The sequence below is a fragment of the Diceros bicornis genome, chromosome 18 (assembly GCF_020826845.1).
Source record: "Diceros bicornis minor isolate mBicDic1 chromosome 18, mDicBic1.mat.cur, whole genome shotgun sequence".
NCBI lineage: Eukaryota > Metazoa > Chordata > Mammalia > Perissodactyla > Rhinocerotidae > Diceros > Diceros bicornis.
The window spans coordinates 1,196,949-1,221,915 of record NC_080757.1 but is presented as its reverse complement, the minus strand read 5'-3'; the positions used below and the strand labels follow the sequence as shown (position 1 = coordinate 1,221,915).

Sequence of the window (24,967 nt, the reverse complement as noted above, 5' to 3'; positions counted from 1 at the left end):
AGAGCACCTGGGCCAGGCACAGCTCTAACAGCTTTATGGGCATGAACTCATCCAATCCTATTCTGCCCACTTGAGAGACGAGGAAACAGAAGCACAGAGAGGTTAAGTCTCATGCCCAGGGTCACACAGCGAGCGAGGGGCAGAGCTGGGACCTGAACCGAGAAGCCAGCCCAGTTCTTGCTCACAGACCTGGGACTAAAGTCCCTCAAGGGGCATTTTAGGACCACTTGTGATGGCTCCCAGGCCACCCTGCACCAAGAGGGCCGTGTGATCCTGGGGGCCTCCTGCTGGAGGAGACACATTCAAACCACGTGCTGTTTGAGGGGTTCCTCCCCTAAGCTCCGAGCTCCATCTCAGAGACCAAGGAGGCAGGTACCAGAGCAGGGCCAACCCGTACTGCAGGCCCTGACGTGCAATTCGGGAAGGCCCCACGTCCTCTGGGGCCCCAGCATCTCAGCGGAGAAGGTGGAGCCAGGTGGGCTCTGGGGGGACAGGGGCTGGAAGGCACCAGGTGAGTGTGTGGTGGGCACTGGGCTGGGCAGGCAGCAAGGGGCTGCAGGGGGAGTGCGGACCAGGGCAGGCGTGTCCTGCCTCAGCCTGGGGTGGGCTTCAACTCCCTCCCACCCTCCCCAGATCCTAATTTGTGACTGTGGGCACGTCTGGCCTGAACCGCAGCACTGGAGAGATGGACCTCCCGCTGCCTACCTGCCTGCGGACCCCGAGGTCCCCACCCTGGTGGGCTGGCGTCTTACCATGTCCACGGCCACCTTCATGGCCTCCTGCAGCCCAAAGAGCTTCCCGGCCACTAGGTAGACCCCGCCCGTCCACACGGCGCAGGCCTCGTGCACCCAGTGCTCCTGGGTGTCCCCGCCAGGCTCTGCCGGCGGCTCCTTGCTGCACTCGTGCTTGCGGCTCTTGTCGGCTGGGGCCACCTCCTCGCCACCGTCCCCCCGACCGTCACAGCAGTAGCAGCTATGCAGCCGCCGGGACAGGCCTCGGGCACTGGTGCGCACTGAGCCCTGCTTGGCCAGGTCGGCCGGGCCGTCAGGCCTGGGGGGCTTCCCGGTGGCAGTGGCGGCAGCTGCACACTCGAGGCCTTTGAGTGTTCTCTCGAGGGGCAGCGAGGTCTCCTCGCAGGTGCCCTCCAGCCGCACCTTCTCCTTGAGTTTTGGCTTCTTTTTGGGGAGGCAGTGTTCAGGGTAGTAGGGCCCACAGAGGTCCCCGAGGTCCTTGAAGTTGGCCGGGTTTTGGCAGAGGCAGCAAACAAGGCAAGAGGTACTCAGGGCCTTAGAAACCACGGGCCCCAGGTGCATGGTGGAGGAGAGGGGTAGGGAGGGCCGCGGCTGCAGGACGGAGCCTCCGGGGAGCGTGGCCAGGGAGGCCCCGGCCATGTCCAGGGAGAACGAGCACGAGGATGAGGAAGAAGAGGCGGAGGAGGAAGGCTTCCTGTGGAGCTTGGGCTCCTCCCCAGGGGAGTTGACGACAGTGCACACGGTGGTGAACGCGTCTCGCTTCTCCACCCGCACGAAGGGCGAGAAGGCCGGGGTGCGGCTGTCTGCCCGCAGCCGCTTGCATGAGGAAATGTACTTGAGGCGGATTTCAGGCTCTGCGGGATCTAGGGGCAGTACCTGCTGCTGCCGCCGCCGCTTGGCACGCCCCTTGCAGGGTGAGGAGGTGGCGTTCTTGGCCCGGCCCCGTGTGAGGCGCTTCCGCTTGGAATAGCTGCTGTAGTTGGCATGACCCGGCTGCTTCTGAGCCCTCGTCTGGGGCTGGCAGGGTCGGCCCTCAGGGGGCTGGGAGGCTAGGCCCAACTCCTCTGTCTTTGGCTTCTTGCCTCCTCCACCAGAGCCATCCTCCCCACCCCGCTGCGTGCCGTTGGCCCTGTCTCGGGGAGTCAGGGGCAGAGCCGGGCCAAGATGGGGCCGCTTCTCCAGGGTGCCTTTGGGGAGTCCGAGGACTCCAGCCCTGCCTTTCCGGCTTCTCTTCCTAGGTGCCAGGGCGGTTCCCCCCGGCAGCAGGGCCTCTGGGGAAGTGAAGGCCTCGGTTTTGAAACAGTCAGTCGAGGACAGTTTCTTGCTGTTCATGAGTTTGCCTTTGAAGGACCTGTTGGTGGGGTTTCTGCATAATGGGTCAGCCCCTGAAGCTCCTGGGAGTTTCTGCCCCACGCCCACGTTTAAGAGACCTTCTTCTGTCCCCAGGGGGCTGCCCCCAACACTCTTGAGCCCACGGTCCTTCTCCGGGAGGGATGGGCTCAGAGGGTTCCCGGGCAGGGCCCCTGGCACTTTGCATGCGAACTTCTTCAGGCTGGGCGAGGTGATCTTCTGCACGATAGCCTCCAGCTTCAGGCCCCGGCCTTTCCGGGGCGGCAGCACCTTGGTCTTCATGGCCCCCGGGAAGGCCGTCCGCGAGGCGAGCTTCAGGCAGGCGTCAGGGGTCTCGGGGGGCAGGGGCTTCGAGGTGGGCTCCCCGCTGCCCTTGGTGGGCTTGGCCTTCTTGGGAGAAGATATCCTCTTGAAGAGGGTGGGAGGGCCCTCGGACGGCTCCTCCTTTACTGCCCCCTCGAGGCTGCAGGCACTGCTGCCGCCGCCGCTCCGCAGGACCAGGCTCCGCTTCTTGGTGGGGACGGGCGCCAGGAAGGCCGACTTCCTCTTGAGCGCATGGAGAGGCCGATCAGAGGGCTTGCTGCCTGCCCCGGGCTTGGGGACCCTCGCCCGCTGGCTGGCCCTGCCCTCCTTCTGGGGGCTGCCGGAGACCTTGAACGTGGTGGGCAGATGGTTGTTGGCAAGGAGTTTCTTGGTGGCACGGCAGTTGGGCAGCCGACTCTCCGAGGGCCGCCGCCGCTTGGCGTGGAAGACCTCCTGGGTTTTGGTGCGGGACCGGAGGATCATAGAGCGCTGGTCTTTGCCTGGAGTGCCAGGGGAATCCGTCTCCTTGGTCTTGGAGCCCATGGGGCTGCTGTCAGAGGCCACGGGCAGGGCAGCGGGGTTACTGGGGCTGGACGCGGCCTTGGGCGAGGGCTTCCCCACCCGCTTGCCTGACTTGAAGGCGGCTCGCTGCTTGCCCCCTAGTTTGTCTGGGGGGGCAGGGGTGGTGGTCAGGCCTGGGGGTCCAGGCGTGCGGGGCTCGCTCAGGGCCGTGAAGGAGCGGGTGCACATCCTGGGGAGCCCTTCCGAGGCCCCCCGGCCTGGGGCCCCCGCCCCCTCCATCTGCCCCTGGGGGGGCCCCGTGCAGGATTCGGGGAGCAGAAGATCTTTGGGCAGTGCTGGTGCCCTGCACGGGGAGTCCTCGGCCTCGGGCAGCCCCCGGTGCACCCGCCGGCTCCGTAAACTTTTGCCGCGAGGCACGGGCTCTTTCTTAGCAATGGGAGCCTCCGGCACTGCAGGCTTGTTCGGCTTCTGAGCCAGGGAGGCGTCTGGGCCCAGGGTGGTGGAATCCCCAGGAGCCAGCGCCCCATCGGGCCCCTCTTCGCCTGGCTTCATGTGGGACAGGGAGGCCTCAAACCAGCTCTGGACCTTCGATTCGGCGCCCACGGTGGGACCCAGCAAGATGACAGACTCCCCAGAGAGGTGGCACGGGGAGCCCCAGCCGGCCTTGGGGTCTAGCACCTCCTCCACCTCCTCCTTGGTGCACATGAGCGGCGCCTTTGGCGACAGCGGGTCCTGCATGCTGGGCCTCTGCTCAGGGCTGCCCAGGAGCTCGCACAGCGAGGAATACTCCTCCTCCGCCTCCAGGTCCTCCTTCCTGCCGGTGGGCGGCAGCAGCGGGAGGTCCCCGAAGTCGGCGGAGCAACAGTGCCGGCTGTCCTCCAGCCACCGGTCAGCCTTGCCCACCTCGGGGCACTGCAGCAGCCCGCCCACCTCCTCCTTCACCCCACCCGCCTCCTCCTGCTTCGAGGCCCCGGGCGCGGCTGCCTCCTCCCCAGGGGGCTCCTCCTCCTGGAAGCCCAGGCAAGCCGAAGCCTCGTGGGCGTTCTCCTTGCCGATGCCGTCCGAGGCCTTCCCGTCCTGCTCGAGGCCCTTGGTGAGCTCCCCAGGGTGCAGCCCCCACCGGGGACAAGCATCCCCCAAGTTCTCCTCAGGCCAGGCGAAGGGGTTGGCGCTGTCCGCTGAGCTGGCGGTGGTCGTGTCCGGGAAGCAGTCAAAAGCTGCCGTGGCGGGGTCCGCAGTAGCCACCCCAAGGGTGGGCTTGGTGCCAAAGGAGAGGGGACCCGTTGTCTTCTTGGGGTCGGGGGTGGCGAAGCCCACGGAAGGGTCTCCGAACAGCCCCGCGCTGAAGTCCTTGGTGTTGCCGCCCTTGTCCAGCTGCAAGGACTGGGGCAGGGCCTCGGCCTCCCCTGGCCGGGGCCACGCGTTCTTGGCCATGGCGTCCAGGCAGGCGTCGTGGTTCTCCAGCGAGAAGGGCGGCTTGCTGGCGTCCTTGATCAGGCCGGGCGCCTCCGCCCAGGCCTTGTCGGCCTTTTCGCCGATGGCCTCCTGCAGCCCCAGGATCTCGGAGGCCAGGTCCTCCTGTGCCAGGGCACTGAGCAGCAGCCGCGGGCAGTCCCGCTCACCCGCCACAAACTTGGAGAAGCTGTCGAGCGGCAGGCTGCTGTGCAGGCTCTGGAAGGAGTCGTCGGACTTGGTGGACATGTCGTCGGGCGAGGTCACGGAACAGGTGGACACGGACTCAGGCTTGGCTTTCGAGTTGCTGTTGACCCTGGCGGGGCTGCCGCGGGCCTGGCTGCAGTAGAGGAAGCTGCGCTCCAGTGGGTCCTCGGAGCCGCTCAGGTAGTCGGCCTCCGGTGGCTCGGCGTGGCTGGACTGCGGCGTGCTGCTCAGCGGCTCTGACAGTGGCGTGCCCGCCGGCTCAGCCGAGTAGCCACTGCCCTCAGGGCTGCAGTGCTGGCTTTTGTGCTGCTCTGGCGTTCTGGACAGCAGGGTCTTGACACCCTTCTTCTGGGGCACGGCAGCCTTGGAGAGCAGCAGCTGCTGGACTGTGTTGGAGATGTTCTCCACCTGCGAAGTCAGGGCCGTGAGGCTCTGCAGGCTGAGATCCGACAGCAGGTTCTCAGGGAGCTTGTCCCTCTGCAGTGGCTTGCAGTTGCCGGCCTGGGTGTCCACGGAGCTGGTAGCGTCCGTCGGCGAGGGGTTGAGCAGGGGCATGAAGTGGCTGTGGTCAGTGGCGCCGCTGGGGAAGGCCCCGGCGCTGAGCGGCTGCTGGCTGTAGGGAAAGTTCTCCAGGTTGGGCATCAGTGGCGACGGAGTGGAGCTGTAGGAAGGCGAGCGGCCCACGGAGCGGGCCGGCGAGTGGCCGGAGCTGGGGCTGAAGGTCTGGTAGTACTGCTCCGGCGTCCTGACGGCCGTGTCCGGCTGGCAGTAGCCCGGGCCTTGCTGCCCGTAGTGTTGGTACTTGGCGAGGTTTTGGTAATGGAGGGTTTCCTGGGCGTGGTGCCGGCTCTGAAGGGCCTGCTTCTGTTGGTCATAGCTGAGGCGGCCAGACTGGTAGGCATGAAGGCCCTGAACCCGCTGCCCCGGGGCCAGGCTGGCGTTGGCAGCCAGCGGCCTGTCAAGGGGCTGGGCAGACGGGGCCGTGCAACTCTTATATGAATGGGCCCCCTGCCCGGCGGCCTGGCCGGTGGCGGCGGAGTAGGTGGAGGCGGCGGGGAAGGACTGCGAGGGCTGGGGAAAGTGGCCGCCCTGGGGAAAGGGCAGAGGCGAGGCCATGTCGTTCTGCAGTTTCTGCCTCTGGAGCTTGGGGTACACCAGGGGCGGCTGGGGCTGTGGCAGCTGCTGCGGGACGTGCAGGGAGCGAGTCCGGAAGGGCAGCTGGACGCCCTGGTCTGGGTACTGCCTGCTAGGGGGCACCGCCGTCTTTTTCATCAAGTTCTCGTCATATTTGCCCACCCCCGCTGGCAGGGGCTGCGGCTGGGGGGGGTGGCGGCTGGGGGGGGCCCCAGGCCTGCAGGCTCTCCTCGCCCGAGTAGCGGCCCGGGTAGGGGCTGCTGTCCTGGACGCCGTAGCCCGAGAACGCCGGCCTCCCCTGCAGGGCCTGCTGGGAGGGCAGGCCTTTGCTGCCGCGTGCCGTGCTGGCGGGCGTGCCCGCGCCGCCCTCGTAGCCCGGGTAGGGCTGCGGGCCGTAATAGTCCTTGGCCAGCAGCCGCTGCCGGTCGCAGCTCAGCCCGGCCTGGCTCGGCTGCCTGTAATTCTCCAGGCGAGAGGTCTCCTGTGAGGTCTGCTGGTAGTCCTGCTGTTTGCCATGGAAACCACACCTTTCTCGAAAAGACTGCATGACTCACTCGGGCTGGGTATCTGTGAAAAGAGAAAGGGAGAGAGGGAGGGCGGGGAGGGGAGGGGCAGAGGGACAGCGATTCAGATGGGCCATTTCCTTTCACCTCAGAAAGCCTGCCTCCCAGCCCTCTCCCCGCCCTGCCCTCTCCCCGCAGCTCTTAATAGTCTCTCCTTTGCCAGCGCCTCCTCACCAGCTGTGCACATATTGACAACTTCTGTGTCAGGGAGGTGCGCTCTGTAATTCCCGCTCTGACATCGCCCGCAGCTGAGCCTGGCCAAGGACGGCCACCGCGGTGGGAGGGAGACGTACACGGGCTACCCAGCACCAGGTCGCGGGGAGCGGCCACCCATCTTCCTCCTGGCCGGCTCCTCCCCCCCATCCCCCAGCGCTCCCCTCCCAGCCCTTCCATGACAGCTCAAAATCATTTAGCAGAGCAATTCCTGTTCCCCCGTCCCCTGGGGCCGCTGGATCCTGTAATCTAGTCCCAGCGTGGCAGTGTTCAAACGTGACCCAGTCCTGCCGGGGACCTGGGAAGGTTTGCCCCTGCCCCAAGAAGGTGCTCACCAAGGCCTGCCTCGGGCACACACACACACACACACACACACGCACCCCTCCCTGCAACACTGCCGTGCCATCTGGAATCTGTCTGTTCCTTCTAGCAGACGTCGATTAGAGGCCACCAAGCCACGGTAGGCATAAAGCGTCCCCTTCTCTGACTCCCAGGAACGCAGGACGGCAGCAGCTGCCTCCTGTTTTTGATATCATAGGTGCGTAAACAGCTTACGTGGCCCGGAGTGAGGGAGTGCGTGCTAATGGGGGACAGAGCCACACTCCCCTCCTGTGTGAAGAGACCCTCCTGGCCAGCCCCTCCCCGTCTCCTCCGCAGGGTCAGGGCCAGGGCGCACCAGGCTGAGAGCCCATCTGTTGATGATTTTAGGGGCTGGGGCCCAGGCGGGGTCTAACCTACCCCAAAGCAGGATCCTGGGTCAGAAGATGACCCTGGGGTGGGGACAGCGAGCCTTTCAGGGCAGAGCAACTGGATTCACAAAACAGGCCGGCCCTCAGTGTCCAGGCTGTAGGTGCCCCTAACTGACTGGGGGCCTGGTCACCCCAGAAGACCCTCCAAGGAGGGAAGGAGAAGCAAGGAACACTCCAGGCTCGGGAGGAATCACGGCAAGGGGCTGGCAGTCAGCCCTGAGTCCCAGGGGCCTTGGGATTTACCCACAACCGTGCCGGCTGGCGTGGGGGTGGGCTGAGAGGCAGGAAGAACTCGCCTCTGCCTACACGGCCCAGGCCCCCAGGAGAGGATGGGGGACTTTCCAGTTCCATTCCCAACGCCCAAAGAGGAAGGAGTGGCCTGCCTCGGGCAACAGAGATTCCAGGGTTATAGGAGGGACCAGAATGGAATGAAGAGGCACAGAGACGAGAGACACACACAGATGTAAGAAGGGGAGAGACAGAGAGAGGGATGCGGAGCAGGGGGGACGGTAGGGGGCTTCCTCCAGGAGGTCCAGCTCACCCCTCTTCTTCACCTGGATCCCACCTAGACGCTTCCTCATTCAGTGTCGGGAACTGGTCAGGGACGGGGACAGGGGAGGGGCTCCACCCAGCTGAGCAGGGCAAGCCCAGGGCAGCAGACAGCCCCCAGGAGCCCCGTTAGCACCGCAGGGCCCACCTCCCCTGCCCTCAGCAGGTAGCTGGCCCTGACTCAGAGATGGAAGCGCCACGGCTGCAGAGAGGGGACCAGTGTCCTATGAGGCAAGCCCCTGCCCACTGGGCTTCTCAAAGCCAGCAGGCTCCATGCCGACAGCAGCCAGCGGCCTCCCCTCCTGCCTCTCCCTGGATTTATCACAGGCATCCCCAATAAAGAGAAATGCGCCCGCCCTTCTGACCCACTTCAATCCCGGCCCTGGCGTCTTGGATCAAACATTACAGAAGGTGCCTGCTGCCACACGCCGGCCCAGAGGAGCTGGAGGCCGCACTCGGTTCTGGCCTGGTGGCTCCCGCCAGGTGGGCAGCCCCGCACCTCCTGACCTGACCTCCACAGAAAAGGGTGCTGGCCAGACCGCCCCAGAGCTGCCCAGGGGGGTGGCTCCCTTCTGCCCCGGGGCAGGCCTGAGTGGCGCCTCCCCATGCTGCTCGCTGGCGGGTGGAGGCCACCTCTGCTCAGGGTGTCCCCAGCCAGCAGGCAGGGTTAGCAGCAGCCCCTGGTGAGGAAGGCCTGCTCCAGGGCCGAGGACACCGCGCCCGGGTCTGCCCTCCCCGGCCATGTTTATGAGCCCAGAATGCACAAACCCAGGCCCGCTCTGGAAGCTGTGCCTCGTATATCTGCACAAATTACATTTCGGCTTTTATTAGTCCCAGATCGCTCTCATTTCCTGCTGAGTGTCCTGTGGATATCATTAACATTTCTACAGCTTTTTTATTTTTTATTTTTTTTCACATTCTCCAAAATGCATTACCAGAAACATTATTTAAAAAGAGAGAGCGCTATGACCAGTGTCCCCTCCTTAATCAGCCCAGCTGCTGCGTCTTTTAATTCAGCCAAGCTGTATTACAGGCGGGTTTCCCAATACACATGAGCAGCTGCATGTGGTAGAAGCATCTATCTCTAAGAAAAGACAGTTCAATTAAAAAGGAGAAGCCCAGTGCCTGATGGAGAACGCAGGCAAAAATGCTCACCCCAACGCCACCCTCCAACCCCAGGCGGCGGGGGGAGAGGGACGCAGGAACAAAGGCATGGCATCAAAGGCCGCCTCTCAGAGCCCACGAGGTCCGCCAGCTCTGCTGGGAGAAAATGGGGCTCTGCCTCTTTAAGAGCCGCCTCAGGCCTGCCACAGGCTCTGTTGTTATTAATTATTATGATTATGATTACTTTTCAAGAGCACTAGGAAAGGACAAGGAGGGAGAGGGGGCAGGCAGCAGGCAGGATGGGCCGCATCAGGAGAAGGGGGCAGGAAAGAGGCCCCCTTGGCAGAGAGATGGTGACCTTTGAACCTGGGAAGGGGAAGAGGGGGCAGAGGGGTGCAGACTGGGCATTTGGCCTTGTGGGTTCAGCTGGAGGGAGAAGGGGTGGGGGTCAGGGGAGGGCACCCTAACACATCCTCACAGAGCTCCTCTGGTCCAGCCCAGCCTCCCTATCCCACCCGCCACCTGTCTCTTCTCCCAGACCCTTGGTCAAGGCCTTGTCTCTGAAGTTCTTGCCAAACCCGGAAGAAAGGAAGGAAGGAAAAAGAGAAGGGAGGGAGGAAGCCAGTCTTGAGTGTCCCCTGAGCCAGAATGTTTGCTCTCCTCCTATGACAACTCCTGGAGGCGGTCTTCCCTGGCCACTGGAGGGGGGCACGCCAGGCTCAGGGAGACACGTGCTCAAGGCCACCCCACGAAGCTGGTGCAGGGCCCAGCCCTCGTATCCAACGCCCAGGACTCCCCTCAGCGCAGCGACGGGTCTCACTGTGGCCCCAGCCGTCTACACAACCAGGAAACGGGGGAGATCAGAGAGCAAACGGGGGCATAATGAGACCCCAGACTCCCCACAGTGCGGGGCCAGCAGGCCTCAAAATCACCAAAAGCAGGTGATCAAGGGCCCAGGCCTTCTTTCAGGCAAAGACCCCAGCACTCTGCCCTCTGCCCAAAGGAACCACAGGCCGGAGTGGGGACACCCTGGCTGTGCGTGCCTCCTCCGCACAGGTGCGCTCACTTACTGCTTTGATGGTTCTGTATTTTTAGAGAGAGGTGAGGTTCAGAGAGGCAAGAGGCCTGCGTGTGAGCCCAGGGCAGAGCCCCCCAGTGAAGCTCCTTTCGCTGGACGCCTGCAGCAGCAGCAACAAGACCAAGGATGGATGCCCCTCACCTGAACCTGAAGCCCATACCAAGAATGCCCACGTTAGAGGAAGGCATCGTGCAGCATGACAGCAAGGAGGTGCTGCGAGGGGAGGCGAGGGGCTGCTGGCAGCTCACCTCTCCCGAGTCCCCTCTGCAGCCTCAGTTTTATTCAAGGGGCCAGACCCACCTTAGGGAGGTCCACTATGGGCAATAGTGGTCACTGGCTGCCTGCTGTCACCATGGTAAATACCGTCCCCCGGGCAGCCTCAGAGAGAGCTCACTGGGCCCACAGCCTCTCCAGTCCCCAGGGCCAGGCCCCGGTCAGGGAATGGGCACAGTTATGGGGGACCCTGGTGGGCCCAGCTGGAAGCTGTGGTGGACGTTATTCCTGAGGCAGGGGTGGGAGAGGGAGAGTGACCGAGATGGGGAGAGAGAGAAAGGGAGGCAGAGAAGGAGAAAGCGAGAGAGAGGGAGAGAAGGAAGCTTTCCGTTCCCGTGGCAGCTCTGAGGCCACTGGTTCCATCCCACCCACTTACCCAAGGTTGTTTTATGACCCAGTTTCCTGATTTGTAGCTGCAGGGAAAAAAATGTAAAAACCCAACCCACTGGAGGCCTGGGAACCAGGAAGAAGGGGAAAGTCACTTGGGTCAGGAGGTGGGGGGGCGGTGGTGTCCAGGATGAGTGGAGAAGGCAGCACCACCTCCGTTCTCCTCATCTGTCGGGGGGGAAGGACACTAAGGATGAGACGTGACTGAAATGTAAACCGGCATTAGCCACACTGACTGCTGTTTCACGGGGTCCATTCTGAGTCCCAAGGGCCTGGCTTGAACGGGGGAAGGGCTGAGCTTCCCAGGAGTCCGCAGGACAAACAGCTGGGTGCCTGGGGGACTCAGGGCCAGGTTAGGGTCCCAGGGCCAGGGGCTAGTGGAGAAGCAGGGACCTGAGCCAGCTGGGAGGGGCCGCTTGGGGCTGGGGGGACCAACCTGAGTCATAAGAAATCCCAGAGAACAAGGCAGCCCGCACTCCCAAGCATGACCCTGTGACCCTGTGGGAGTAACACACCTGGTATGCACCCCTCCTCATTCACGGGCACCCACACATGCTCATGGGAGAACCCCATGGGGGTCAGCACACCCCGTCAGTAGGGCCTGGCTGGGCGGGCCTGGGGGCTGGGGTCCTGAATATGGAGACACAAGCGGTGGGGTGAGCAGGGCTAGCAGCAGGACGACCCTCTCCAGCTGTCGGGCCCCCAGCCAGGCTCCTTCGCTGAGGCGGGGGACCTCAGGTGAGACTGGGGTCTGAGGGCTCTTTGAAGAATGTTTGCACGGGGAGCAGAGGCTTCTGGACTCTCCAGATGTTTGGAAAGCCTTCCCCTGAAGCCCACCAACGCTGTTTCCTCCAAGGACCCAGCTGCAGAGGCAGCCGAGACCCACAAAGCCCCCGGAATGAGGGCCTCCCTTCAGGGTCCAAGCCACCCAGTGCTGCTCACCGGGGTGGGAGTGGGTGCGGGGTGGGAGGTTGGTGCTGTGCTAGTCCCCTGAAGCACCCTGCCTGGTTAGGACGCCCCCACCCCATTTCCGGGAGGGGCAGAGTACCCACAGCACAGCTGAGATCTCAACTTAGGTCTCTGACCTCTAAAACTGCGCGCTGCTCTTCACGGCCCCGTGGTCAACAGGCCCCGAGCCCTGGGCTGGAGGGGCCCACCGTCCAGGAGGAGGGGCAGATGGCCAGCCAGCCCCCTGCCCCTGTGAGGGGTGGGGCCGCGAGAAGGGACCCGCCGCGGCTGTGCCATGGGCCCTGACGAGCCCTCCTGGGGGAGGCCACGGGACAGCTCACTGTGATCAGCCCCACACTCATCAGTCTCTCGTGGACAACAACTGTTTTGGGGTCATTGTATTCACCTCTCAACAAGAAGCGTCACCACCTCTCCCCATCTCCATCAAAACGAGGAAAAGAAACGGGAGGGACTGACAGCTGGGATGCAGACAGCTAAGAGGGCTGGGGTCTGGGCCCACATTCAGGGCCCCGGGCAAGCAAGATCAAGGGGTTGGCCCAGAGGCTGGCATGGGAATCTGAGGGATGAACGGAGGGCTTTCAGTGAGTTCCATTCTCCCCCCACAAGCCCTTAGAAGTCTTGGCCTTGCTGATGACTGCGCAATATGGCTGAGATAGGATCTGTGTGTCTGCTGGCTTTGAGGGGAGGCAAAGAACGAAATGAAAGAGCCCAACCTCTCACCCCAGCCTTGTCCTCGCCACCCCACGTGACCAGAGGGACCATGACTTCCCTGGGGAAGTGGAAGCACCAAAGCACCAAGCTGGTGGTTTGTCTGGCTGCTGACTCTGTGGCCTTGGGCGTGCATTTTCACCTCCCTGAGCCTCAGGGCCTTTGCACTGGCTGTTTCCTCTGCATGGAATACCATTCTCAGATACCTGCAGGGCTGCGCTCACAGTCTTTTTGCTCAAGTCACCTTCTCAGGCAGCTTCCCTGACCACTGTGTTTGAACTGGCATCCCTTGCACTCCTCTCCTCTACTTCTTCTCCAAAGCGCCCACCCCCTTGTCATAAGCCCTATGCTAGCTGGCTGGCTTTATTGGTGGTCTCTCCTCTTTAGAAGGAAAAGTTCCATGAGAGCAGGGATTTTTCCCTGTTGTGTTCACAGCTATAGCCCCATTTCCCGGAACAAGAAATATTCATGCAATGAATGATGTGTAAAACGTCCCAGTAAAGTATGAAAAGTACGCAAGTATCCAGAAACAGCAGTCAGGTGGAGGTGTGGGCACATCTGGGTGGGCATGGGGGGCTTGTGTCCACAGCTCCTCCTCATTCATTCGACAAAGTACAATCTCCCTCAGGCCCAGCAGGACACGCACCTGAGTGAAGTGGGCAGGTGGGGATGGAGCAACCTGGGGACCTGGTCCCAGATACAGTGACGGGGAGCCCCGCTCAGCCCAGTGGCCTGCTGCCTGCTGGGAATGAGGGCCCAGGCTGCCAGAGCTTTTGAGTTTTTTTTCCTTTAAAAAGCCAGAATTCAGGATTTTATATAAAGGGAAATCTCTCATTTTCAAAAATGTTACCAACCAAGTAGAAAGCTCAACACTCCAGAGATCCAGAACACCGTCCACGCGCTGCTCTCGGTCACAGGCTCCCAGGGTCAAAGGCTGGCGTAGCTGATGCATGCAGAGCCTTGCAGGGGCAAAGGCAGAACCTCAGCAGGTGGGGAGCTGGGGCACCGATGGGCGCTCAGTGAGACGGAATGAGAGCAGAGGAGCACCTAGAGCTCCCTGACCCCCGGGAGAAGCCCTGAGACCAGCACGAACCAGTTCAGCCGGGCACTGGGGCAGAAGGGTGAGCACGGAGGGCTCGGAGGAGGCAGGGCTGGCCTGTGCAGCTGTGGCTCCGAGAGAGGGAGGGAGGGGCTCTGCAGCCTGGGAAGGAGGTGCAGAGAGCGGGGAGGCCTGGGGCCCAGAGATGTGGTGATAACCTCCTAGCATTCCACCCAGGCAACTGATGAGGCCCTGCTGCCCCCCACTTTGCTGGGTCCCTTCAGGGCTCCTTGGTGGCATTCTTCACAGCGGTAACGACATAGTTAAAGGTATAATGAGCTGTTTCACGTGTGTCTCCTTCACTAGAACGTAGCCTGATGACAGTAAGGCCTTCAACTGTTTGGTCCTAAGCTCTAAGCCCCAAAATTGACCGGAGCAGGTGCCTATCAAATACTCGCTAGATGGACTGACAGACGAGATGAGTGAGAGGTCAGCTCTGGGTTTGGTGCATTACTACACCCTTACCACAGCCCTAAGGGATGCCACCCAGAGAGAGGGTTGATGATGACAGCCCCAGAGGCCAGGACACATGCAATAGCCAATCAGGAAGGAAAGACGAAGCTTATGCTCTGGCCTCCACAGCCCCGAGTCACAGCCTCTCCTGTGCCTGAGCCCACTCGTCAGGACCACTTCTGTTCAGCTTACAGTCTGAACCGGGGAACAAGCTGGGTGCTGAGAACACGGAGGAAAAAGCAGGATGGCCCCTGCCCTCCTGAGACAGACAGACACACAAAAACCGCCAGGGTGTGACTCCCAGGAGGCTGCAGGTTTGGGGAGAGGAGGTGGTCAGGGGAGGTGGAAGGAGGAGGACTTAGCCACGGGAGGAGGGAGAGGGTCCACCAGACAGGAGGTGTGGCCTCAGTGAGGCTGGGAGGCAGGATAGGGCAAGCGGGGCCACTGCAGTTCTCTCTCCCCACCGCCACCTCAGGCGCCCGGGCTGCTGCAGCCGATGGTCAGATGCCCTGTGTCCTCCTGGTGCCAATCCCTGGCAAACCTGCAGAGTCACCCCCATTTGTGAGCTGCCTGCATCACTGCTGCCTGGGGAGCCACCCTCCTGGGTGCCTTTGGGGCCCACGGTGTAGGGCCCAAGCTGGAGTGGGGTCTCTGACTGGTTTCTGACATGGTGCTACCCCATCCCTCTCTCTCCCCCCAGCAAGGCCCACTGCTGGGAGCAGTGAGCCACCAGAAGCCACTCTCTGCAGAGCATATTCTAGGCCAAACCTCTCTCTCAGTTTGCAGAGGGATTAATGGAAGCCCAGAGAGAGACAGTGACTTATCCAAGAGGCCCAGCAGGGCTGAGATCCCTCTACAGACCCGTGACCCACAGTGCCCGCCTGTCAACCAGAAAACGAACTCAGAGCTGGAGGCCAAAGAGAGGGGGCAAGGTCCTCCTCCTGGACACCCCAGCTTCCTGGAGGAGTCACGGAATGTTCTGCCTTCCCCAGCCTGGGTGGGAACCACGCCTAGCTTCCCCGCCTTGACACCCTCTCTCTGCAACATCCTGACAGCTGGGGAGGCACAGCACGCCAGCCCCCGCCAGCCCTGTTCCACCTGGGGGAACAGGGGAATTGGCGCCCCCTTCCTCCCCCCAAGCCCCCAGGGGAGGAAGCCGCCTGTCAGGACGCCACGGCGTGTCAAATCCTCTTGCTGCCTAATTGTGAGACGGCGGCGTTTAAAGAAACGCTTTTCTGGCCGCCTGCCACACCGCAAACTGCTTGGTATAATTTTATTATTAAGGAGAGAGAAAAAGAGGGAGGGGGATTGGAAGAGAGAGAGAGAGAAAGGAACAGAGAGGAGGAAATTGCTTGGTCCAAGTCAGCTGGTGGAGTATTCTGCTGAACGTGAAAGCGGGGACGGCTTTCCAGTTGGCAAGCTGACTTCGTTAATTGCGCATTCAGTCTCTACTTAGGGTAATTGAAACGAAGCGGGCCCAGGTCTGACAATTAGGGTCTGCGACCAGGCCATTAACCCTTCCCGCAACTGCCCCCCGCCTCCAATCGATAGCGCGGCACCTTTTGAAAGTGGGGGTGGCCCAGTCGGCGCCCCGAGGAGACCCATTCTGGGGCCGGGGACAGGGAGCCCCGCACCGAGGCGCGTACTGCGGCAGGAGGCTGCCGGGCGCGCGCCCAGCGCGAGCAGGGTTAACGCGGCGCCGGAGTCCGGGAGCCTGGCTAGTGCCAAGCTGGGGTCTGGGGAGCCGCGCAGGGTGTGTGGGGGTTGTTTGCGGCCTCACCGCCCCTCTGCAACAGATGTTTCAGCCGTGTAAGACAAAGGCAGAGCGCCTGCTGCTGCCGGGAGAAAATCCGCAGGACTCCCTCAGGGGCAGGTAAAATTTCACCTTCTATTTGTGCCCCCCACACCCCCGCCCTGTTTCCCGGCCTCTGCGCCAATCCGGCAAGCGCCACCAAAGACGCCGCGCCGCCTCCTCCGCGGCCCAACCCGCTGACCCCAGCAAGGTCACGGCGACCTCGGGCTCAGCCAGCAGTGCGCCCGCCGGTCCTCCGCCGGCGAGGGGCGCCTCTCCGCGCCCAGCCCCCTCCTGGGGCGCCCCCGTCCGCAATCCACGGTAATTGGAGGCGCTGGGAGAGAGAGGAAGGAGCGCTGCACTCGCCACGAGGCGGAGGCGGCGCTGGACGCTCCGCGCCTCCCTCCTGCCTGCGCTGGGACCCCGGGGGTCTGTGCCCCCCCAGCCCCCATCATTCATCTCCCTGATTCCCGCTGCAGCCGCCCTCGGAAGTCAGCCGAGTGAAGCAGCTGTTCCTTGCACACTCCACTTGACCAAAGATGATGATAAATGAGGCCCGGGCCGCGTCGGGGACGCGGCGATGGCCGCGGGGGCCGCGCAGGGCGGGGCGTACGGCCCGCAGCCCTCTCCTCGCGCCTCCTGAAGGGCGAGGACGCGGAGGACAGAGGCCCAGAGGCAACATCAAAGGCCCGCACCTCCCACCTGGAGCCGTGCGCAGCCCCAGCAGCGGGCGGTGATAAGGGACCGGACGGAGGTGCGCCCCGAACGCCCGGGCCGAGGTGGAGACCTCTTTCTCGCGGCCCGCGCCGCAGCCCCGCCCCCCTTCGCCCCCACCCCTTCCCCTAATGCCTAGGTCTCCACAGCGCCCTTGTCCCCCCCCCGTGCCTCAAACCTATTAACGCTCGTAAATAATGAATAATGGAGCACTACCCTCCAGCCGCGCAAGGCTGCGGGCGGGGGCCGCTGCCAGCTGCGTCCGGTCCTGGGGAGGGGGCGCCCCCTGGCCGGGTGCAGGGGGCTCGGGCGCGCGGCCCCACACACGTGCAGCCGCGGCGCGCAGGCGGGCACCCCGCCCCGCGGAGGAGGGGGAATCCCGCTCTGCCCTCCCCAACGCCACCTCCCCTGGAGTCCTCTGGCACCGAACGAGGCGAGAGTGCGCGCGAGCTTCCCAGCCGGAGAGGGTTATTTTTAACCTGCCCCCCTTTCTATATCTGCCTCTCGGGTTTGCGCGCCCGCCCGCCCGCTCCACCAGCCGAGGACGCGGGCTCCTCACCTCGCTTGGCGGCTCCGGACTCAGCGCCTCCCCCGGCCCGCGGCCCCCGCCCCCGCGCGGGCATCGCGCAGCTAAATCTCAGCCTGGAAAGGACCGATTAGGAGCCGCGTGCCTTTCTGCGAAATATTGGAACCGGCTGGGGTGGGGGCGGGGAGCCGGCGCTCTCGTCCCCTCGCCTCCCTCCCCGCGCGCAGAGTGGCTGCGAGAGGCGGCTCCGGCTCTCCCTCCGCAAGCAGGGGGCGGCCGGCCCGGGGCGCCGAGCCCCTCTTTGGTTTTCGGCCGGCTCTCTTCAGTGCCCACCTTTCTTCAGTCATAACCAAGCTGGAGCTTTGAACACACGGACCCTCCGGCAGCGGCGGCGGCGCCAAGAGGGGCGCTGCCTCCCCCATCTCCAGCCTCCTCCCTGAGCCACTCCAAACAAACACGCCATTTAAACAGCAGCGGGTTCGCACACCAACAACTTCAAGGCAGACCCCACCCGTGCCCAGGCCGTGCCAGGGGCGCGCAGAGGGGGGTGGGGGAGGCTCTTTCCTCAGCTCCCTCCCCCTCCTCGGGCTCACCCCCGCCCCTCCCTCCCAGCCCCTTCCCCATCAGGCCCAGCAGCTCCGACCCCCAACCCCCTTCCTCAGGCGAATGAGGCAGCAAGAAGTTCGTGTTCACTCCCATTACCCTATTCTCCGAAAGGCCACCCACCCAAACCCCAGCCTGTCCTTCTCCCCAAAGGAGGGGGGCGGCAGAGGAGCTGGCTGAGCCCAGAAACCCCCTGGAGGCTTTGACTGGGTCAGTCACTTGACATTTTCCAGACTCTGCTCAGTGCCCAATCCTGGAGACCCACAGGCACAGGGCCCTGAGCGCCTCCCTCCTGCATGAGGTGGGGGTAAGAGAGAATCCTGCAAAACAGAAGGGAAAACTGGAGGACGTGGTGGGCAGAGGAGAAAGGAAAAGGGCATTCCAGCCGCAAGCAGCTGCCTGGCTTAGTGGCAGGAGAGAACAGAGCCTATTTGGGAACCTGAACAGATTTCTCTCCCCAGCTTAACTGGGGGGGGGGCCGGGCCCCCACCCCAAGGGAGCAGCCTCTGGCCTGGATTACCAGAGAGAGGTAAGAAGCGCAGCAGGCTGGGGGTGGGGGGGATGATGCACGTGGAATACAGATGTGAGGACGGCAGCCGCCACGGGACTTGTCTGATGACACCCTCGGGACGGCTGCTGGAGCTGGGGTGCCCTGCCTACCCTGGAAGAGAGAGAGGGCCCCCCAGCACATAAGGGCCTGGCAGGGCAGAGTGCGGGTTCTCAAGGGGCTTCTCCCCCCAGCCAGCCTGGACACGGGGCCTGGGGCCTCCCTCAGACCTAGCAAGTTCCCAGTAACCCTCAGACTGAAGGAGCAGGTGTGAGAGCAGACAGCCCTCCTAGGGCAAAGGGGCTTTGAGAGACGTGACTTCTAAGCCTCCAACTGCCCTCTAGGAGGTGACATCACCTCTCATTTCACAGACCTGGAAAGTGAGCTGGAGCGGGAAGGGGCTGTTCTGGGGGCCCTCCCTGTGCCCCTGCCCTGGACCTGTGGGGAGGGCCCCAAGCTTGTGTGCTCTGCTTCTCTGCAGCTTGGTGTGAGGGAGGTGCCCTGGGGCTCAAGATACAGATGGATGACAATGAGGTCCTAGTTTATGCCTTTGGAAATTTCAAAACCTGGTTTTCTTGAGAGAAAAAAAGGGCCGGAGGTGGTGTGGTAGGGAGCTGAAGAAAAGTCACACTGCCCGCCACCGCCAGCGCCCCCTCCTGCAGACCAGCCACGGGGGAGCCAGGCCCTCTGGGGAGAGTTCCGAGTGGGGTGGCTCCTGGGGCTGCAGTTACTGTAGTGAGGCCTGGCGTCCACATGGGCCTCGTTTATTCAGCTGTAGCCCAAATATAAATCCCACCCAGCCATGCAGCGCTGCTCCCCAAAAGCGTGTAGCTATTGTTGTGATGAATGAATTACAAACTCATTTAGGGCCTAGCTGCTTTGGGTGGTTATAGCCCCCTCCCACCAACAACAGACTAACAAGACAGCTCCTATTTTGATATTAAAGGGATCTCCATCTCAAGACTGGTTCTGGGCGGGGGACCTCTGTCAGATGAACAGCTGGGACCACCTTGTCCTCCTGGCCTCCCCCAAAGCCCCCACTGCTGGGAACGGAACTTTCATCTCCAGGCATGGCTTGGCTGGGTGGCCCAAGCCCCCAGCTCTCCCTGGGTGGGGGTGGGTCCTGGCCAGCCCCCCAGACACACGGTCTGGTGACCAAAAGCACTGACCTCCGAGGAGAGCCAACCACCAGCCACGGCTCCAGAGGCTGGTCTGGAGGCGGACTGGGACCGCTTTCCTCAGGATGGAAAATATTTGCCTTTGGTTTTCGGCTGCCGCCCCATCCTGGCTGATTTCCTCTCTTCCGCAGGACCATGAAATGTGGAGGTGCTTAAGGGTAAAAACGAGGCGAGGGCAGCTGTCTGAGTCCAGCATCCGGCCCTTCTGAGCAGCACGCTCTCTCCCAGGTGAACAGAATGCCTTCTGCCCATATTCTGTGCGCTGGTTTTCTGTGCCCACGGCTAAAGGCGTGTTCCTTCCTACCAGGCTCAGGCCCAGCCCCTGGGGCCTCCCCTCCATGTGCAGCAGACCCTTCCAGAACTCCCGCCCCTCTGGCCTGGGTCACTCAGCGTCTGGGGGAGAGTGTCTCTTCCAGCTGTACACAGCTAACTTGGCGCTCGACCCCAGAGCCGCCTTGTTCTGGAAAGTTGCAGCAGAGTCCCTCCTGGCTGGTTCTGCCTGCCGGTGGGGGGACAGCCTGGAGAGTGGCAAGCATCTTCTGCTCCCGAGGGGGGGCTCTAGAGAGATGTCATTCACAACGGCCAGGCCGGCCAACTGTGAGGAGTCACAGGCAGCTGGCTGTGTAGCTTTGGGGTGTGGGGGGCATCATCTGTCCCCACCCCAACCCTGACAATAAATGCCTGAGGCCCCATGCCACACAGCTCTGGGTTCAAATCCCAGCTTTGCACGCTATTTGCTGGGTGGCCTTGGGCAATTCACTTAACCTCTCTGAGTTTCACGTTCCTTAGCTGAAACTTGCTCTGATTAATGGCACACTTACAGGGTTATCATGAGACTGAATGAGATAACGGTGCTTGGCACCTGGTAGAGGTTCAATGAAGAGTGGCAACTTCCAGCGCCTCGGCACTGTCCACGGGGCAAGGGCCAAGTCTTGTAGTGTCTGTGTGTCCCGGGGAGCTGCGTATGTCTGCGACAGAGCAGGTCTTCAAGAAAGGCTTATGAGGGACAACGCCCCGAAGCTGGGGAGGGCTGCTGGGACTGAGGATTAAGGTCAGGACACAGACGTGTCCTGTCCCCCACAGCAGGTGGGTTATCTTCCTGCTGGCGGCGCAGCGTTTCTCACACACTGCCGTGCACTTTTTTGTAAGGTGCACGTTCATACCCCAGGGGTTTGCCTGGGATTCTGCAATCTAACAGGCTCCCAGGCGAGGCCACACTGCCAGCTGTGGACCACACTGGGCAGCAAGATCGCAACCCTTGGGGACTCCAGGTCCCACTGAGTCGTGGAGGCCAGGCTCTGCGAGGGGCTGGAGGTCCTGTCCTGTCCTGTCCGAGGAGGGCCCTCCACGACCCAGGAGCAGGCTCCGGCCCTGCGTGCCTGAGCCCTGTGTCTCAGCTGGGTCCCTGTAGTGGCCTGGGCAACCCCCTGGACTGCTCCCTGGCAGCAACACACAGGTAAAAGGCAGTTTCACACTGCTAAGCTCGAAGTCACTTCAGATGCAAGCCTCCTGGGCCTCAGTGTTCCCATCGGGACAGCTGGGATAAACTGATCCCACCCTCACCCGGGGTGGCTCCCTGCACCTTCTTCCCTTCCTTGAGCCCTTCCCGAGGTACCACAGACCTGAGACCCAAGCGTCAACCCCAGGGGCCAGGCGCCCCCCCGGGGCTGCATCCTGGGATCCGTGGCTCACCCAGACTAACGGTGACGAGCAGCCAGTTCTTGCTTGCTCGCTGCCGTGTGTGCTGGGCGCAGTCCGCGTGAGCACTGTGCACCTGCACACTTCCTCCTCAGCAAGCCCCATGGGGTGGGGACATTATCGCCCTTGTTTTTCAGAGGAGGACATGGAGGCCCGCTGCCCGAGGTGGCACCGTTGGTAGGGGCCGCAGGGCCTGCAGGGGCTGGCCTCTGGTTCTTCTTGGCCTGGCCGCCAGACGTGCCGGCATTTGAGGATTTCCTCCCGGAAACAACCCGTCTGACTTCCTTGGCACGGAGCAGGTGTGGACATGGTGCATGCATCCGCCTGACTGGTGAGGGCCCGGGAAAGAGATGCCCATGTCTAGTCGGGGACGTGGGGTATGCCGTACAGTCTCTTTGGAGAGCCTTTTGGCAATATGGACCCAAATAAAACTGCGTGTGCCTCTGACCAGCAGTCCTGCTCCCAGCAGGCCCAGGGTTGTCTGCACAGGCCTAAAGTGCAGCGTCTGCAGCAACAAGAGACTGGAGACCCCCGAAATGTCCATCCGAGGGGGTGAGGGACATACGCGGGGGGATTCCATATAGGGGAGCACAGAGAGAGTGAGGAGGGGCTTCGTCGGGGAACGGGGCCTGTCTTCACGTTGGCAGAGGGAGCACTGTGTGGAGAGTGTGTGGAGAGGCCCCGCTGTACAAGAGAGGAGGGCGTGTCTGATTGCTTTTCCCTTTACCTGGAGCACGTGACACCTACTAAAGATTCTAACCCGTACTGCAGGGACAGACACCCACCTTCGGGCCCTGCGAGATGACTGAAGAGGGAGCTGGTCTGAGGCGGCCACGTGCCAGCCGTTTGACTGCAGGCCAGGGGTTGACCTCAGTTTTCTCATCAGCGGGATGGGACAAGGCCTGGCTGCCAAAGGAGTCAGCCCCCTGTGTCCTGCTGTGGGCAATGAGCAGGACAGGGATCATTCCCCCATTTTCCCCAGTTTATGAGGAAACTGAGGCCCCAAGTGGGGAGGGGGAACCAGACCTGAATCCCAAGCGGTCCGTATCCTCACTTCCGGGGCACAGCCATGCAGGACACATGAGCCAGGCCTGGCTGGAGCCCCAGCTGTGTAGGCAGCCAGTGCCACCAGGACCACTGAGAAGCCGCAGGCCTAGTGCTTGCAGGGACCACCCCTGGTCTTATGTGTCACCTTACTCTCTATTTCTGCCATATGCTTTCCTCTGATCATCAGAACGAAGGCCTCACATGTTACAAGACTTAACATTCCAGGCTCCCGTGGGCCCAAGACTCTGGGCCGTGAGGATATGGCTGACAGGCAGCGGTCCAGGAATGTCTGGGGCCATATCCCGCTAGGACACTCCTGAGCTGTGGGGCCTGGGCAGGCGACTGCAGCGCCCGTGCCTCAGTTTCCTCATCTGTGAGACAGGAGTGAGAGCCTGTCCCTCAGAGGGTGGTATGAAGATTAAATGAGATGACAGACAGAGTTCTCCGAGCAATGCCTGGCAGAGGAGGGCCTAATAAGTGAGCTGTTATTTCTAAAAGGTAAATATTTATATAATTTTTTATAACAGAGGGAAAGTTCAGGAAAATCCCTGACTGGTCCTAGCTGGCTGTGGAGGGGGGGCCAGGAAGGCAGGAACTCCTTGGAGTGACAGGAGCCTGGGTCTGTCCTCCAGAGCAGCTGGTGCCTGCTTGGGTGGGTGGACATGCTGTCCTGGCACAGAGGCCCGGCGGGCAGCAGCCAGAGCAGGGCCCAGCCGTCTGTGTTCCCTAGCTGGCACGTCAGATGGAACAGACTTGGCCGGCTGGCTGGAGGGCCCTGCAGCCCCAGGCCCAGGGAAAGAGGGCTCAGAAAGGCCCCTGTGTTTCTCCCTGCTCCAGGGCTGACTTTTTCCAGACCAGAGCCTCATGAGTCTTTGGAAAGAACATCAAGTACCTGAGGCCTTGCTGCTGACTCGCTCTGTGACCTCAGGTGAGTCACCCAACTGCTCTGGGCCTCCGTTTCCTCACCCTTAAGATGGGGATCATGATAAGTATCCTCCCCATGGGGTTGAGCACAGAATCAACGAGAAAATGGACATAAAAGCGCTTTGTCATCATTGCCCTCACAGCTAATTCTCACACAGTGCTCACATGTGCAGGGCCCTGTTCTAAGAAGCAGGCTACATATTTTAACTCATCTTATAGATGAGGCAATAGAGGCACAGAGAGGTTAGGCCACTTGTCCAAAGTCACACAGCCTGTAAGGGGCCACAGGCATTATACCAAGTAGATAATGTGAGGCCTGATATTATTGTTATAATTATGGCTGTGAGGCCTAGGATTTGCCAGCTTCAAGCTCAGTTGCTGGAGGCGGCTTTGGCCAGAGTAGAAAGGCCCAGGACGGAGCACTGTTATGGTTAGGTATGACCCTTGTGGCAGGTGCTGGGGCAGAAGGCACTCTCTCAGGCATTGGAATTTCAAGTCCCCTATTTCCTGGGTGCCCCTCGTGTGCTGGGCATCCAGAGAAGTGCCATCTTCCTTGTCACATCATTTTAATCTACCCAGAGGAACTGGGCAAGGCATACAGGAGCATCCGCATTTTACAGAGAGCAAAATTAAGGCCTGGAGGCAAATGGAGTTTCTTGGTGAGCAGCAACATCTGAACTCAGCCCATCTGGCTCCAAGTCTCCTCCTGAGGGCAAGGATCCTGGGCAAAAGCAAGAACGGTGGGCGTCAGAGTTCCCCGGAGAATTCTGGGAAATGCAAGGACTCTGTCCCACGCACTATCCTTGGAGCACATGAACTGCTTCCTCCAGGCCTCCGCCTTCACTCCAGCTCACCCTGACTCTCCTCACTAGCCACAGGAGCTGGGTGGACCATTTTACAGACAGGGAAATTGAGGCCAACTGAGGAGCAGGGACCGGCCCAAGGCTCAGAATCCCACTTCCTGGTGCCTATGGGCTCCCTTCACAGACCACATGGCCCCTTTATCCACCCTCACACATACCCCAGCCACCCATCCATCCATCTATCCATCCATCTACCCCACCCTTCCATCCATCCATCCACCCATCCATCTATCTACCCATCCACCCACCCATCCATCATCCATCTACCCATCCATCCTCACACCCATCCATCCACGCATCCACCTGCCCATCCACCCATCCATCCCTAACTCCCTCTGAGAAGTAGTTACTAAGTACCTACTGTGTGCCACGAAAGTGCTAGAGACTGAGCAGCCAGAGACAGTCATGGACTTCTTGGAGAAGGCAGATAAGGGCCGAAGCACAGGGACGGGCCCCAGATCATGCCTGAGTGGGAACAGGGGATCACAGGGGACTTCCCAGAGGAAAGCCCTCACCTGACAGCTGAGAGATGTGCAGGAATTAGTGAGGGAATGAGGAAAGGCCCCGGAAGGCAGGAGACAGTGAGAGTGAGGGTAAGGAAAAGGTGGCCATGGCTTGCAAGTTGAACATGAGGGGCAAGAGATGAGAAATGGGCAGGGTCCACATGGTAGGAGGCCACTGTGACGATCACGGACTTTGTGCTGAGGGCAATGGGGAGCCACAGAGGGTAAGCAAGGGAGTGAGTGACACTGTCAGACACATGTGTTATAAAGTTCCCAGTGCTGCAGCAATGGAGAATGGATTGGTGAAGAGGGCAAGAGTGGAGGCTAGGAGGCCAGTGACGAGGAGGCTGGGACAGCTTCTGAGAGAGCAGTAAGCGGAGCCAGATAAAGTGCTGGCAGAGGGGTGAAAAGGAGGGCTGAGGTTCTAGAAATGTCAGGAACAGAGCATCGGCAGGACTCAACAGCCAATTCCAAATACTGGTGGGAGAGAAGGGGAGACGACCCTCGGAGTTCCAGAGCCATGCTCCCAACCATTAGGCAATACCGCCCTCCTGGGGTCAGAGGTGCTGCCTCTCCCTGCGCCCTTCAGAGCAGCCTTACCCAGGCTTCCAGGATGTATCCACCACCGTGAACCTGGCTCACAACTCTCGGGCAGGGTCAATGCCCTTAGATGGCAGATCCCACGCGTGAGGCCTGGCAAGGGGGCC

The 24,967-nt window shown here is 61.8% G+C and overlaps 1 protein-coding gene across 1 annotated transcript in view; it reads right to left on the bottom strand.

Moving 5' to 3' along the window:
• Nucleotides 1–24,967, bottom strand: part of RAI1 (retinoic acid induced 1) — an 80,724-nt gene that overhangs the window by 9,066 nt on the left and 46,691 nt on the right. The window contains 2 exon segments of the mRNA XM_058559521.1: nt 753–5,912; nt 5,914–6,287. Of these exon segments, the coding sequence (XP_058415504.1) occupies nt 753–5,912; nt 5,914–6,267 (5,514 nt within the window). The 5' untranslated portion in view covers nt 6,268–6,287.